Here is a 16,374-nt window from a genome sequence, read left to right as displayed (position 1 = left end):
AGTTGTAGAAACATCTCAAGGATGATCAATGGAAAGAGGATGCACCTGAGCTCAATTTCGAGTCTCATAGCAAAGGGTCTGAATATTTATGTACATAAGGTATCTGTTTTTTTATTTGTAATAAATTAGCAAAAATGTCTAAACCCGTTTTTGCTTTGTCATTATGGAGTATTGTGTGTAGATTGCTGAGGAATTGTTTTTATTTCATACATTTTAGAATAAGGCTGTAACGTAACAAAATGTGGAGAAGGTCAAGGGGTCTGAATACTTTTTGAAGGCACTATCTGGTTTTAGTTGTTTAAGTTTACAATGAAAGGGTTTTTCCATCCAGAAAATGTATTTCCATTTGTTTATACTGCCTGAGGATTTCAATGGCAGAAAAATCTGTGATCTGAGGTGTGTTCAACAAGTGAAATAGTTTGCGAACGTTTGCAATCATTAGCTAACGCATTCCATTTGTTTTCTGTTCGTTGAGAACGTTAGTTAACAGTATGAGAAGGTAGTGTGTGGCGAACATGTCTGTTTCAGGTCTAAACTGCCGCTACAAATAATAATTCAGAAATCTTATGTCAATTACATGTAGTAAGAATAGCAAAGTAATTGGCAGTTTGAATATTGCTGTTAAAAAGCCACAGTAATCCACACAAAAAGTAGCAGTTTGTGGCTTCACCGTAAGATTTGTTGTTCATTTAAATCGTTCAACTGAAATTGTTACTAAGTAACATGTTCGCCGCAAGCGGGAGCCTTGTTGAGCTCACCCGTCAGCAGTTCCATCCAAGTGCCAATGCCGTTTAGCCAACTACAGGCATTTACATTTGTTGGATGACATGAAAATAGAGCTCTTTGGTGACATACACCAGTCGTCGAAAGAAGGATGAAAGAACCCCATACCTACTGTAAAATACAGAGTCTTTGATTTTTATGGGGCTATTTGGCTTCCTTGGGTCTTTTAGGTCATCCAGACAAAGAATATCAAGAATCTAGAAAGATTCTGTATGAAGGAATAGTCTAAGATCCCTCCCAATGTGTTCTCCAATCTCACAAAACATTTTTGAAAAAGGCTCTGTGCTGTTATCCTCTGAAGGGGTGAAACAGGGGTGCCAATAATTATCACCCCTTTCTTTTTGAGAAAAATGTGTTATTTGTTAAACAAAATATTTTTAAACAAAATGTTTTTTCCGGAGCATACAATATAGCTCAGTATTTGTATCATTTTTTGCTAATCTTTATAAAGGATGCAAATAATTGCAGTCATGACTGTACCTTCATTCCTAACTTTAACTAAGTTCATTAAAAGTAGAGGTTTTCTGCATTTATTTGATTTTGCTTGGCACTCACTTGTTGTTATTGGCTATTCCTTGAAATATTTAATGAGATCCTGTTCTTTATGTGGAGTAAATGCAACTGGAAGACTCTGACCTCTCCTCATCTCTCTACCCATGTCTGTTTTAGCCACAGGAGAGTCTCCACCCAGACTGTCCAAAGGGTTGTCTTCTAGCTCTCTGTCAGCTGACATCAGCTTCGATGCGGACTCTCAGTTTCCCCTAGACGAGCTGAAGATTGACCCGCTGACCCTGGACGGGCTGCACATGCTCAATGACCCTGACATGGTCCTCACTGACCCTGCCACTGAAGACGCCTTTCGGATGGACCGGCTGTAGAGCTGCTGCCAAAGTCACCGACTGCGTCGGTGAAACCCGGCCTGAGGGGTTGAGGGCTTGTGTCTGAGGGGAGAGGGCTACTTTTGGGGTGTGGGAGCCCGAGGCAAGGCCCCAGCTGTGAAGTGTGTTTATCCCACCTCCCTTCACCAGCAGCCCCTTTCTAAGAGCTATGGGATAGTGAGGTAGTAGGGAAATTAGTTTGTCAAGAAATGGTCGACACAGTTTGCTTTCTCTCTTCAGAATGGGAAAGATGGATGGCAACATTGTCATGTCTGGTGGATATTGAGCTTATGGTCCTGCTGTGACTAGTTTGTTGTTACCATTCTTCATCCCTTAACTTTTTTTTTACACATGCATCCTGCCGGCCTTTCTGTTGGATGCTTTGGTTTTTGTAAAGAAGAAAAACAGTAGGGGCTACAACACTACATTGGTCTCGCCTCACATTTGAAGACATTAACTGATTCAAATCATGTCTGCAGGGGAAACTGTTTATCTTTCTCTCACCTGCCATACTAGATTAGCATGTTTTAGCTCATATAATCACTCATCTGCTTTTCAGAACCGCCCTCTCATGGTAAATCTTGCCAGTCACATTTCCGTCAATGCCCTTAATCTCGCTGTCTAACTCACACTAACTCACACTAGTTGTATTTATTGGTAATCTGATTTTTTCCCCCGAAGTTGACCAGTATTTTACTTTAGGTTCCCTTCCGAACTTGTCATTTTAATTTTAATCCATCAATTTTGTCAGCATTTCAGGTTTGTACTACATGTTTTAGTGATGGTCAACATCTAAGTGGTTTACTGAGTTGAACAACTAGGAGTTATAACCCTCCCCTTTAGCTTATGATTTTCCAGGGCAGCTGAAGTAAAAACCTAAATTCCAGTTGAACAGACATTGAAAAATCACTCAGAATCCTGTTTGTAGATTTTTAAAAAAGGATGTTAGCCTACCGTCACTTTGGCAATTTATGCATGAAATGACATTTCAGCTGTAATATGCCACCAATGGTAGCTGGTTTTCAGATGCAAACAAGATTTTTTTTTAAATGAAATCTGAACAAATCACCATGAGTGATAAGATTCCGCCTTATAAGAGTACATGATATGGAAAGCTATTATCTCAACTCTGCATTAAAAAAACGCAGGTTGTTGTGCAACTTGTTTAGATTCTAAAGTAGTGAAGTGTAAACTTTTATCAAGCATCACCGTTTCTTTTCCGATGGCCTGAATCAAATTGGCACTAGTGTGAGAAGAGGACCAAGTTGAACACAACTAGGGGAGGTTTATCACAACTTAAGTTGTTATCCACTGCTTTTCACTTGTTACCATTTTGCTTTTCATATTTGACGTGGTACTGTATTTCACTTGTCAGCCAAATAGAAATGGACAGAAAGAGCCGAGGTATCACATATCTGATGCCCTTGTAGTTGCTACTTGTGAATTAGATATTTCATTTCAAATAATCGCTTGATCACTCAGTATGGGTACATCTCCGTTGGGTGTAGTCAACAAGGAGCTCCTAGCACACAACGTCTGTCATAGATTGCAGCGACAGCCAATAAGGGGGAACCCCTCTCCTTTATAAGGCGCTGTCGCTCCCTCCTGCCTCACTTTTCATTCTTCCTTACGATGTCGTAATACTGCTAATATACTCTCCTCAGCATCGACTTAGACTACTGTTTTCCTGCTAAACTGTTGATAGGTGAACCTGTGTGGTTCACTGTTGAGTGTAGGAATCCAGCTTCTTGTCGAGAGTGTTTAGCTTTTTACCGGAAAGTAAAGTTTCCTCTGTCTCTGGCTAGCTAGCGTCACACAGCTAGTTCTACCCTACCAGCACACCTAGCTACCGCTTCCTGCTGCTTATTCCCAATGAGGTGGAGGAAGGAAGAAACTTCGCTTGGTCGTTCTTCAGGCGAATTTAACCCAGCTAGCTCACAAAGAATGTACCTTCTCTTCAGCTAGCAGTGTGTTAGCACCAGCTAGGTTACTAACCCTCTGGGTGAAAACCAGCTTCCTACGCCAGGACTAGCTAGCTACACAACTATGCGTCGGCGAGCACACGACTAGAGCTATCTCCTGGCTTAGGTAGCATCCCTTCCTCCTGCCTAACTTTCCAGCGGCCTCGCTGATCAGGTTGACCGGTCTTGCCTATAGGTACTGCGGTCTTGGGAGATTCTCTAGCCTATAGAGCAACGCTCAGCGTGCCACCCTAGGCTTGTAGCTCACTCCATCAGAGTTATGGCTCTCTTTCCAGTGTGCTTGCAATAGCTAGACGACTAACCCACAAGGTGAACTCTAGCTGGCTACCACAGGACTTCTAGCTACACAGCTAAGCATCAGCAGCACACACACAGCCCAGGGTTTTCCTGTCGAACGCTAGCTAGCTAAAGCCAGGACTAGCTCCATGGCTAACGTCGGCCAGTACACGCTCAGAGCTAGCTCCCCCTGCTAGCTCTTGCTACCTGCACTGGGTAGAATTACTTCCCCTCGTTTAGCTTACCAGCGCCCTCGCTGGATACGCTGACCGGTCTTGCCTATCGCTACTGCAGTCGTGGGAGATTTTCAGCCTATAGAGTCATGCTCTCCAGCTAACAAAGTGCTAACTACAGCTAGGCATTTAGCCCACTGGGCTACTACTAGGTAGCTGAACTGTAAGTACTCCATATGGTCAGGCAGGCTTTGAGTAACATGTATAACCCGGCTGACAAAACAATCTCTTCTGGAGTTATGGCTACTGTATTTCCTTGTACTGGGCGAACTAAGCCGAGCGCTCAAATTCCTGGAATTACTAGCTAGCTATTACTAAAACTGACCATTTACACCGCACAGTACTACGGTCAAAAGAGGCTTTCCAGACTGAAGAGTAACACAGCTCTTCTCGGCTAACATGGTGCTAGTGGCTTAACGTCGTCTAGCACACGATTAACCCGGGTATCATGCCCAGGCAGCTCTCGACCACCCTGATTCCTGCAAGTATTGTATGGCATGAACCGAGAACCGGTCAATGCTAGCTTAAGCTATCCTACCAGCCATCCTGGCAAACGCCAACAAGTCAGTTAACTACCGCCTGGATATTACTAGCCTAACCCTCATACGTACTTAGTCTAGCACCCAGTTTCTTTGTACTTACTGTTTGAACTGGTCCCAATTCTATGATCCGGTCCACGAGACGGCAAAGACAGGCTAGCTGATGCTAGTTGTAACCGGGCACAAGTGCACTCCAAGCTAAGCTCTCCCCTTGGTTCAGGTTCAGGCCGAGGCTGGGCTGGTAGAATTCAGTCACTAACAAGCACTGTCCCCACCCGATGCTTACAGCACGTCGCCTCCAGAAATATATTGCTCTTTGTCCCACTTGCCAAAATGCCACAGAGCCAGTTTATTTTTTTCTAAAAATCAAATCAAAGTTGGTCACGAACCCACTTTTGCAATGTTATCGCAGGTGCAGCGAAATGCTTATGTTTCTAGCTCCAACAATGCAGAAATATCTAGCAATACAATAACAATGCACACATAATCCAAAAGTTAAAAGAAATGAAGACAACAGAATGAGCATTATCAGAACAAGCAATGTCAAAGTTCAGAATATAAATAATCATTCACAGGAAGATGGGAATGGACATGGGGATGAAAGTGGGAAAGGTAGTGGAATGGTTGTGGTTGGGAAACAGACGTAATGAATACACTGTACACAATACTATAACTGATAGCACAAGTAGAGCAACAAGACTATTAAAGGGAAGGATGAAAATGTATATTTGACAATACAGCTATACACAAAGACGGCATACAACAATAGTAACAACTAACTATTAAGAACAATATATAAATGTCACACAACTCACTTTGGGCACGCACACCATCCCACAAGTCCAGAGATATGAGTGAGTCCAGACTGTTCCTCTCTGCCACTTGAGGGATACTGCAAGTATTGTGTGACCTGCAGAGTCAAGAGGATAGGCAGAATTCCGGCCCCCTAGTAACCTACCTAGCAACCTATCAGGGAAAAGGTCACACAGGTTAGAGAGGCAGGTTTATGGTACCCCTAGACTCTCAGGCTCCGGTCGTGGGGGAAGGGGAGTGGAGTGTGCAGCTTAGGGTTGTGGTGCTGATAAGTCACCGGCAGGGAATTCATAACAAATACAGTAGATACATATACAGTGGTAAAATAGTGTTCAATAACTCTATGTACATAGAGCAGCAGTCTCTAAGGTGCCGGGTAGAGTAGCGGGTGGAAGCCGGCTAGTGACCTAAGGCTAGTGATGACTGTTTTAACAGTCAGATGGCCTGTCCCAGCTTTGATGCACCTGTACTGTCTCGGCCTTCTAGATGGTAGCGCAGTGAACAGGCTGTGGCTCGGGTGGCTGAGGTCCTTGATGATCTTGGTCTTCCTGTGACAATGTGTGCTGTAGATGTCCTGGAGGGCAGGCAGTGTGCCCCTGAGGATGCGTTGGGATGACCGTACTACCCTCTGGAGAGTCCTTCGACTGCGGATGGTGTAGTTGTACCATGGGGTGATACAGCCCGACAGAATGCTCTCGATGGTGCATCTGTAGAGGTTTGTGAGGGTATCAGGGGCCAAGACAAATTTATTCCGCCTCCTGAGGTTGGAGAGGCTCTGTTGCATCTTCTTCACCACGCTGTCGGTGTTAAGGGACCATTTTAGGTCCTCAGTAATGTGCGCACAGAGGAACTTGAAGCTTTTGACCCTCTCCACTGCGGCCCTGTTGATGTGGATGGGGGCGTGCTGTCTCCTTTAGTCCATGATCAGCTCCTTTTGTTTTATTGAGTGAAGGATAGGTTATTTTCCTGGCACCACTCTGCCAGGGTTGTCACCTCCTCCCTGTAGGCTGTCTATCAGGTCTACCACTTTTGTGTTGTCAGCAAACTTAATGATTGAGTTGGAGACGTGCGTGGACACGCAGTCATGGGTGAGCACGTACCTCTGTGGGGCCCCCGTGTAGCGGAGGGGTTGTTGCCTACCTTCACCACCTGGGGTCGGCCCGTCGGGAAGACTAGGACCCAGTTGCACAGGGAGGGTTTCAGACCCAGGACTTTGAGCTTAGTGATGAGCTTGTGCAATGGCGATTGGATCTGTTGGGGTGGTATGCAAATTGTAGTGGGTCTAAGGTGATTATGGTCCTTAAAGAATGACGCTCTTTAACGCTGCCAGTGGGGACGGCCTAGAGGCCAGCAGCAGAGAAAAACGGGGCACAGCTCACATATGTCCGGCCCTGCCCCCTCTTAGGCAGAAGATGAGTTCTTGCATAACGAAGGAGGGGTTTCTCTGCTTTTTTAGAGCCCTATCCTGTATGCAGCAACCCATCGTTTCGTACCCACGCATAGGGAGGAGGGAGGGGGCCCACTCATTACTCAACATGCAGTACCCGTAGGAAAGCGGGCCCCCAAACTTCTGTAACCCCCGCCAACTCGGCCCACGTGGCAGCCCTCTGGGTCCTGCATCAAAAAGCCACGTGGGGATGTTTAGAAGGGGACAACGGATAAGCCATAAGGAACTCAGGTCCCTGACTACGCAGCCGACTGTCCATACACAGGCGAAGCCCCAGAAACAGAGCAAGCCTGGCGGTTAAGTCCTTCGATGCAGTCACAGCACAATTCTGCCCTCCTAAAGCCCCCTGGTGGCCAGGATGGCCAGTGAATCTATTTTGTTCGCACCCGTGTAGACACACTAGGTGCTCCCTGCCCTACCCTCTCTCCAGTTCAGTGTAGACTTCTCTCCCCACCCTGTGGTATGAGAGAAATGCTACTATGTTTGTTCTACCCATCTACTACACAGGGGCTTATCTTTGGCCTCGTTAACAGTGATAGGCTTGGGATCCGCACCTCGCCCCCCCGAGTGCCGCCCCATTCATAGCTCTCCCCCCGGCTAAGTTGTTCCAGCCAGGGCCAGAAGACGATGTGTTTTCTCTCTCGCCGTACTGCTTAGGTCAGACAGGAGCAGGACGGCAGTACACCAGTTGCCATCAAGCTCCATCCCCGTGCACTATATCTCTTTTATAACCTTTTTCTGTTACATCCAAGTGCCTCGCCAACGGCACAGAGCTAATTTATTATAATGAAAGAGGTGACACCTCGTTTGCACTGCTAGAGGGCATCCTTGCCTCAGGCGAACGAGGGTCTCGGCACCTATAGCATGCACCCCTACTGGCTGGGAAAGGTTGTTGCACATGCACAGTCTCCCCCGGGTGATGTATAGGGTTGCTTAGGAACGGCAGGCATCAGCCCCGATGTCTTCGGTTTTCGGTGGCTTTCGGGAATTCGTCTCTATTGCTACATCCTTTATTAGAGCCAGGGAACATAGTGTATTTACTTCTTGGTTCTTGAAAAGGGAGGAGGAGGGCAGGTGCTGTCGGACTAGGCCCCGGACAGCTATCTTTTAAGCCTGCAGTGCTATTCCACCTCACCGCCTCATCCTTGAACTCATGTACTCGTTCTCATTTATCTTCTCAAGGTATTGCCATACAGGACTTGGTTGCTGTCGCTTGTCTTTCTCTGACATTTTTCCAACTGTTGATGGCGACGATGATGTAGTGGTGGAGAGTCGACTCTAGAATAATTGATTCTATGACTCCTTGAGTGTCGACTCCCATTTCTGAGTGTCGAGATTCGATTCAGTAATTTTTGGAACAGAGGAGACTGATTAGTTGCTGTACTTCCGAGAACACAAACACTTGCATCTTTCATAGAGAGCTCGCGAGCGATGGAGAGAGAGGGTTATAGTAGGCAGGTACAAACCCCTTGGGCTGGTCACTAAAGTTCTCCATCCACTTAGTTAACTGTCCTGCAACGTCATTTCTATCCTACTATAGAGGGATTTGACGGCATTGACGACTCGCAACCACTAGGGCACGTTCGCCATCTTCGTCTAGCAGACTGGTTCCCAGACTGTTAGAGACAGCAGGCACTCTTCACCATTGCTGCTAGCTAAAGCCATAGCACCATTGGGCATCATGCACATCCCACACCACTGACCCGGGCTGGCCTCCATGTCTTGCAGTTCATTACATTGGTGCTAGATATGGGATGGTGACCAAGGCACCATTGGAACACAACATGCATGTGTTTCCTAAGGGTTATGCCTCGGTGGCAGATCGTCCTGCTCTGTTCCTCTGTATTGCACTCTTGAAACCGAGACTGATTCAGACGTCTAGCCTCCTCACTGTTGGTAGGCCTGGCTGTCACCAGATGGAATACATGGGTGCTGGGGCAATATGACGAGGGGAGCCTCCCTCTAGCAGTGTGCACTAAGGAGGGATTGCGATACACGCCCCAACATCTCCAGCCCTATGGCCCTGTTTTGGTCCCTGCCGGTCTCACTTGGTTTCCAGTACAGCAGCTGTAGGCAAGCGGACTTCGCCTACGCCCAGTGACCAAGTAGATAGTCCCACCCTAGAACATCTAGGGTGCTTGAGAGTAATTTTCACAGCCGCTGGAAAGCGTGGAAATGAGTTTCTCTCATTTAATACCGCTTTACTTAGCCATTATATCCACAAAAGCGGGTGAGTGAGCTGCACGCACTGTCAGTTTCACCACTAGTGCTTGTTCCTTGCCCTGGGGTTATCCACGGTTATTTCAACATAAATCCTTTTTTGTGCTTAAAGATTAGTAGGGCTTCTATCACCTCTCTTTAGAGCCGTTGGCTTTCACCCACCACTTATTCCTCCGTGGAGGAACATTGTTTCCACTGCTTGTGCTCCACATATTTTGTGCTTCTACATGGACAGGATGAGAGCCTTGAAGACTTCCCTAATGTAGGGAGACCCATTTCCTCGACCAGGGATTTATCCTTTGGATAAGTGGAGGCTATTATAAGGCATATAATAGCAAGGGTTGACTACCTCTAGAGGGCTTCAGAGCTCATTCCACGAGAGGTGTGGCTGCTTCACGGGCCTGGTTTAAGAAGGTATCTCTGTTCAGAGATATTTATGGGATATTATTCCGATCTCACCGGCACGTGTGCTTCGAGTCAGCACATCTGAGAGTTGATTCTGTCTAGACTATCTGGAGAGTGTACGAGCCTTACAGGAGTTGGCTAAATCCCATACTGAGTGTTCGAACGATTATTTGAAATAGAATTTGAAGTTAATTAACCCTGGTTCTATGATAATGACTGAGGTCACTTAGCTCGTTGCCCTTCACACAATCTGCGTATGGAAGAACGAATACTTGTACAAGTGAGGCAGGAGGGAGCGACAGCGCCTTATAAAGGAGCGGGGTCTATTGGCTGTCGCTCCTGTCTGTCTACGACAGATGTTGTGTGATAGGAGTTCCTTATCGACTACGACCAACGGAGACGTACCCATACATACGGAGTGACCTCACTCATCTTATCCTAGAACCGTGATTACGCTAAGTAACCTTATGTTTCGCTCCCTGGTAATTGATGTTTTGTTTCAATTAGTTGTCTTTTTTTAAATTGGATTTTGCTTATGGTATCTATGCAGAACAAATGAATTGATTGAAGGCCGAGTTATTAGCAATCTAATAGGCATAACTAAGTACCTAAACTAAACTAAGTACCTACCATGCTGAATTGTACGGTACCATATTGATAGCTTTTTCAGCAAAGAAAATAAGCATGTTGACATGTTTCATTCGCTACTTTTTGTTGAACATTTTTGTTTGGTTCTTACACTTCACAGATGAGAATGCAAATGATATATTCTGCACGTTGGCTTTGGCAGAAACTGTAACAAAAAAGCATGACAAAAGAAACTTGAGGATTACGCTGCATATATAAGAACATTAACCCCTATATGTGACTCCCATGGATGTGTCTGAGGTTGATTATTTTTACTGCTGAAGTGTGATTTTATGATTCAACTGCCTCTATTAGAACAGCCTTTCTGCCACCAGAATGTATTTCATCACATCGCCATAGAGTACTATCATAATCTCAACATCTTCATATAAACCTCAGCGTCGACCACATTGTTTTTGATGACACCCTTACGTCATACTCTAGGTGTTTCACTTCAAAATCCAAGGGACGTGGCATGCGATTTGGAGTTTGGTTCAGTACTGTTAATGTCTCTCATATTGAATATTTGTGTGTGTGTGTGTGTACGTGTCAATTGTTTTCCACTCATTGTCATTGGAAAAGTCCATCAGTTTGCCCACCAGCTTTTCTGGATGTATAGTGTCAGAATTTCAGTGTTGTTGTAGATGTCGGCTATACAGATTACCTGTTAGTAGTCAATGTCAAGTGAGCTTTTCTTGTGAGTAATTCCCTTGGATGTAGCCATGACATTATCCAGATTTTTTTTTTGTAATTTTTTTTTTTTGCACTTTACTTACAATTTTTAGAGCATTGAACCCTGGTATTTGTTTCACCCCTCTGAGCGACTGTTATGTGCACTGGACTTGTTTCCCCCTGTATTCGGTCAAACTTGCCTTCTTGTTAAAAAAAAAAAAACGAACATATTTTTTAAAAGCATATGTGTATTGTCTATATGAAAGAGGTGATTTTTATAAACTTTGTATTTTTGGATAGAAGTTAGATTTCTCACTGCACAACAGATACAGCTGGACATGTTTCAAGCTACATAGCTATGAGTATAATTCATGCAGGGAGAAGTAAGCATGAAATAGGGAAGCCATTGGATGTACCACAATTGATGCATTAAGGAGTGCTGTGGTAAATCACACTTTAATATTACAATTTGTCATGGACAGGAGTAAGAACAGTCATCTTGTTGTGCAAAGAGTATATAAACAACCCCCATTATTATCATAGAATATACACTATTTAACTGTAATTTGCTAGCTACAGAACCAGGTGTGTAAATTCACCTGAAAGAAATACCACTAGTGGTGTGATTATACCAAAATGGGGTGACCTGTGGAGAAATTAGGGAATCCTTTCAAACCCTGGTTTTGGTTTTCTTTTCTTTTTGCAGGACGTAACATATCATTGTGCACAATTTTCGGTGACCCGTTTTGGCTTGTGAGCACTACTTTCTAAACTACTGGCTGAAATTATACTAAACTTTTTTAACGCTTCTTTAATGTGCAGCTCATACAGTAGCAGAAAGCATAATGCATTGTGAGTGTACACAAATTATGGTGCCTTTGTGCTATCTTGGAGTTTGTGTTATTTGAAAGGTTTAACTAAATGCTTGTCTCATATGTTAGTGAATCCCCTTGTTCCAGCATATTTCGCTATGTTCACAGTTAATACATGCAGCATCACCATTTACCATAGATACAAGGGAGTTCAGTGTCAAGCATGCAAAACATTATTGGTTATAGATCTGAAAATGAGAACTGTTTTGACTGCCGGAGTGGTTCTGAATTCAATGTAGTCTTCTGATGTTTAGCACTTGGTTTTTACTTTTGTTTTGTTCTGTTTTGTGACACTTTTTTTTTTTCTTTCTTTTACATACTCATCATTATTTGATTTCTTCCGCTCACTCTAGTACTTAAACAACTTAAGCTATTAAGACGAAACCAATTTCCAAATGTGAAGACTTATATAGCTTTTAAAAATATTTGTGATATTATTTATACTTGAATTATATACATTTGCACACATTTGCATAAAATAAATCGCCAACAGTAACTCAATCATTAAAGCTAGAGGTACTAAATCAACTTTCACATGGTTTAAGAGTTACTGTTGGTGATTTTATTTTATGCAAATGTATATAAATTACAATTCTTTAGAACTTAGATCAACTATAACTATATACAATTGCATAAAATAGCATGCACACCACATTTTCTTCAGGAAATGTACTTTTCTAGTTAGGCATGGTTTTATGTTTTCTTTTTTCATGCAAAATATTAATTGTTGACTAAGGAAGAAAAGTGGAATAGACCTTTGTTTAAATGTGGTTTAATGTTATGTTTTCCTTGTTTGGTCAATTGTCTTTGTTTTTGATTCGAACAGTGGCAAGGCCTCACACACAAACTGAATTGTCAATCCAAAAGCAACAGATTTTTGTTATCAGCCTTTTATGCATATGTAGATGCAATTTGTTGGTACGTACTTATACATTTGATCTTATATGTGCTTATGAGCTAGAGATGATGCCCACTGAAGTTTATTATTTTTGCCGAGTGCTTAGACTGGCTGTTTATATTGCTTTTCAGTATTAATGTTTTTGTGATATGATGTCAAAAGTGAAAATTGTTGTTATATGCACTGAGAGTAATGTGCTGCACTGTCATTGTGGCTCTGTACTTCTGTTCTGTCTTTCTGACTTAGAAGTATCGGTTAATCGAAAGTTTTTCAGACTGATCCAAACTCCAAATTGCTCCCTGTGTTTTTACAATAAGTTGTCTTTTCTTTAAAACAATGTTTTCTGTGTTTATGTAGTAAATCTGACTGATTTGATACGTCTATTATTACTGCCACCATTTTTGCACTAATATTCTGCTATTCTAATGGTTTACACTCAAACGTTTACAGAAGCAACCGTTTACAAATAATGGAGCAAGTTTTGATGTTTCTTTTGTGTGTACGTTCATGTAATTGATATAAATAAGGATGAATTTTGGGGAATATAAACTGGACCCTTGCCACCCACACAAGATACTGTAAACCCATTAGCTTCCCTTTTGACACCAGACAGGTATTACATAGCCAAACATGGCCATCTCAAAGTTTTAACTGCCTGGCTATTGACAGCTTCCCTTACGTCATGACTGTGACAATGGAGCTGTCCAATTCTGAAACCGACAGAGATCCAGGCAAAATAGTTGCAAAAGATAGAGCAAATAACAACTGTATTTACCAGTTTTTACAAGATATATAAAGTTGTATATACTTCCAATAATTTTAACATTTAGAAATGTGATTTGTATGTTCCCTTTTACAGAGAGTGAGTGTGTAAGTGATGGCTATGTGCTAAGTTGTTTTGAGTGAATGGAAAAGTCAGCCGTTGCTTTCTCTCACAGGCTATGAACCAGCGTTTCCCAAACTCGGTCCTCGGGACCCCAAAGGCGTGCACGTTTTGGTTTTTGCCCTAGCACTACACAGCTGATTCAAATTAACTAATCATCAAGCTTTAATTATTTGAATCAGCTGTGTAGTGCTACGACAAAAAAAAGAAACGTGCACACTTTGGGGTCCCCAGGACTGATTTGGGGAAATGCTGCTATAAGCCATTAGATGTGTGAGTTGCTATTTTACCTTCATTCCTTGTTGTCAGATTAGTTATCATACTATTGTTGTTTTTTTACATGCAAAGTTCTAGCAAAGGGTGAACCGTTAAGGAAACCGAAGTTCATAAATCATCCCTTTAACTCTTGTTTAATGTTCAAGTAATGCACTTATTTAGAGCACTTTGTTTATCTGTTTACTAAAATGTGTTTCTGTCAAAGGTTTAGAGTTAAAATACTCCAGTTTCCCACTTTATCTCCAAATTTTTGTTTTAGTTTTGTTAGATTTGAGAATTACATCAACTTAAAACAGTGCACTTGTCTATGAATTGTTTACATTTAGAAAATGAGAATATTTATGAGGAAACCACAATTTGCTTTATCTTAACAGTTTGTTTCTTGCTGCATAACCTACCACATAAAGATTGACATGTGACTGACATTTCCTGCTTGATACCTTGAGGTAACTCAGTGTTTATCCTACATTCAAATAACAGTGGCTGGCCGCTGCTGCTAAATCGTTGCCGCCACGCCAACATTTTTTACTTTTTTCGGGATGTTAAAATGTTTTCAGTGTAAACTTAAATGACCAAAACCAGATATAAAGTATATAGAAAAGGTCATGAAGCTATATATTTTTAAATGAGATCATCTTTGAGAACTAACACCAAAATAAAAGCTAGACAGTCAGGAAGAATCTAAAATTCCAAAAATGGCATGGCATGGGGTCCCCATTCATTTTGTTATACTATCTGAGTGACTCAAACATAAGAACATGGCATAAGTCATGGTAAAATGTGTAGAATTGCAGTAAATTAGCTTTAAAGTGGCAATTTTATCTCTGTGGCCAAGTATAGGGCCTTAAAAAAATAAATCCCACCAACCTCCCCTGATCATGTTGCCACTGCTGCTGAAAATAATCCTAGCGGAAGCACTTAGTAACTCTTTCTCCATGGTAATGAATGACAAAATAACCACTAATGACTCAAAAAGGCTTAATGTGATATGTTTTGCTTTAAGCAAGTATTTCGCTCTGAATAGGTTACCTTGGGCTCTCGAGTGGAGCAGCAATCTAAGGCACTGCATCTCAGTGCAAGAGGTGTCACTACAGTCCCTGGTTTGAATCCAGGTTGTATCACATCCAGCCGTGAGTCCCACAGGGCGGCGCACAATTGGCCCAGCGTCGTCCGGGTTTGGCCGGGGTAGGCCTTCATTGTAAATAAGAATTTGTTCTCAACTGACTTGCCTAGTTAAATAAAGGTTAAAAATATATATATATATATAATATATAATTTGACCGTGTGACTAAAACCTGCTCACCAAAAGCATCTCCAGTAAGCTCTGACGAAGGCCGATACGTAAGCTTATTAAAGATCAGTGATGCTATCAAGAGGAGTGTGCGGTTTCCTTTTTCCTTCATCTCCAGTAGGATAAAATGCAGATCTATATCAGAATATAAATGTTTAATTGGTTAGAGGCACTACATGTGAAAAGGGTAAACGAATCAGACAGACCGTAATTGTTTGATCATTCAATAGTTCCCACAAAAAGACAACTTCAAATCCTCTATGTGCATTTAATGGGAGATGACCCACTCTAGTGGTCCTTTCTTCATACAACGGCAGCTAAATTGTAATATAATGTATTTTTCCTTTCGAGTACGATTACTTGAACGTTGCACTGCAATGTCTGGATACTACACCTTCTGTACTCGCAGCAACAGGACACAGTTATGCTCATCAAATATGCAAATCCTAGCATTCAGCAGCAGTTTGGCAATCCTGTACTTTTGTTGAGCTGGCCCTTTGAAATGAATGGATCAACTCTTGTTCTCTAAATTGTGCTTTTATATAAAAAGGGAGAAAGCAGACCAAAAAATCCAAGTTGGCTATATTATGTGATAAGTAACTGATAACGGATGTTAAGCTTCTACTCAAATCGTACCTAATGTATTTTTCTTGTGTGAAGGCTTCTGTCTTAGTATCTTTGCATTACTATTTGTAAATGAAATGACATTAAATAAAAAATTGAAGCATATCAATGTGACAGACCCATTGAATGTTGTTGGCTCGTTGTTTCATTGTTGTATAATGTCTCCATCTGCTGGGCATAATAGGTATAGAAGCTGTGAAACATGTTCACACACAGTAAGATGTATAGAAATGGTTACTGAAACAGTCACATTCAGGTCTTATACGATAACCACTTATCAACTTTTTGTAGAAAGACTGCATTTAGTCATTTGTCTCTTATCTGCAGTGTTGGGAGTTTCCCAGGTGTCACTGGAAAGAACCTTATTCTCCTGGTATTTTTGTTTATTAGGCAAGTCAGTTAAGAACAAACCATTATTTACAATGACGGCCTACCCCGGCCAAACCCTAACGACGCTGGGCCAATTGTGCGCCACCATATTGGACTCCCAATCTGTTGTGATGCAGCCTGGAATCGAGCCAGGGTCTGTAGGTTATTGTAAGCAAATTTGATTGAAAACATTGTTGGTGCCTTCCACCCAGGTGTGTGTAGCCAGTGAGGAAGAGGCGAAGCGAGAGGATTTACTCCACCCAAAATCTGTCCATGTGAGATAAGC

General features: G+C 42.4%; 1 protein-coding gene across 1 annotated transcript in view; it reads left to right on the top strand.

The window, feature by feature from the left end:
• LOC106568953 (CREB-regulated transcription coactivator 1-like) overlaps positions 1–15,841 on the top strand; it is a 48,093-nt gene extending 32,252 nt beyond the window's left edge. Inside the window, 1 exon segment of the mRNA XM_045693921.1 lies at positions 1,453–15,841. Coding sequence (XP_045549877.1) covers positions 1,453–1,661 — 209 coding nt within the window. The 3' untranslated portion in view covers positions 1,662–15,841.
• The last annotated feature ends 533 nt before the right edge of the window (positions 15,842–16,374 follow it).

Source organism: Salmo salar, chromosome ssa14 (assembly GCF_905237065.1).
Source record: "Salmo salar chromosome ssa14, Ssal_v3.1, whole genome shotgun sequence".
NCBI classification, from domain to species: Eukaryota; Metazoa; Chordata; class Actinopteri; order Salmoniformes; family Salmonidae; genus Salmo; species Salmo salar.
The sequence above is the reverse complement of the archived record's forward strand: the minus strand, read 5'-3'. Positions and strand labels throughout refer to the sequence as shown.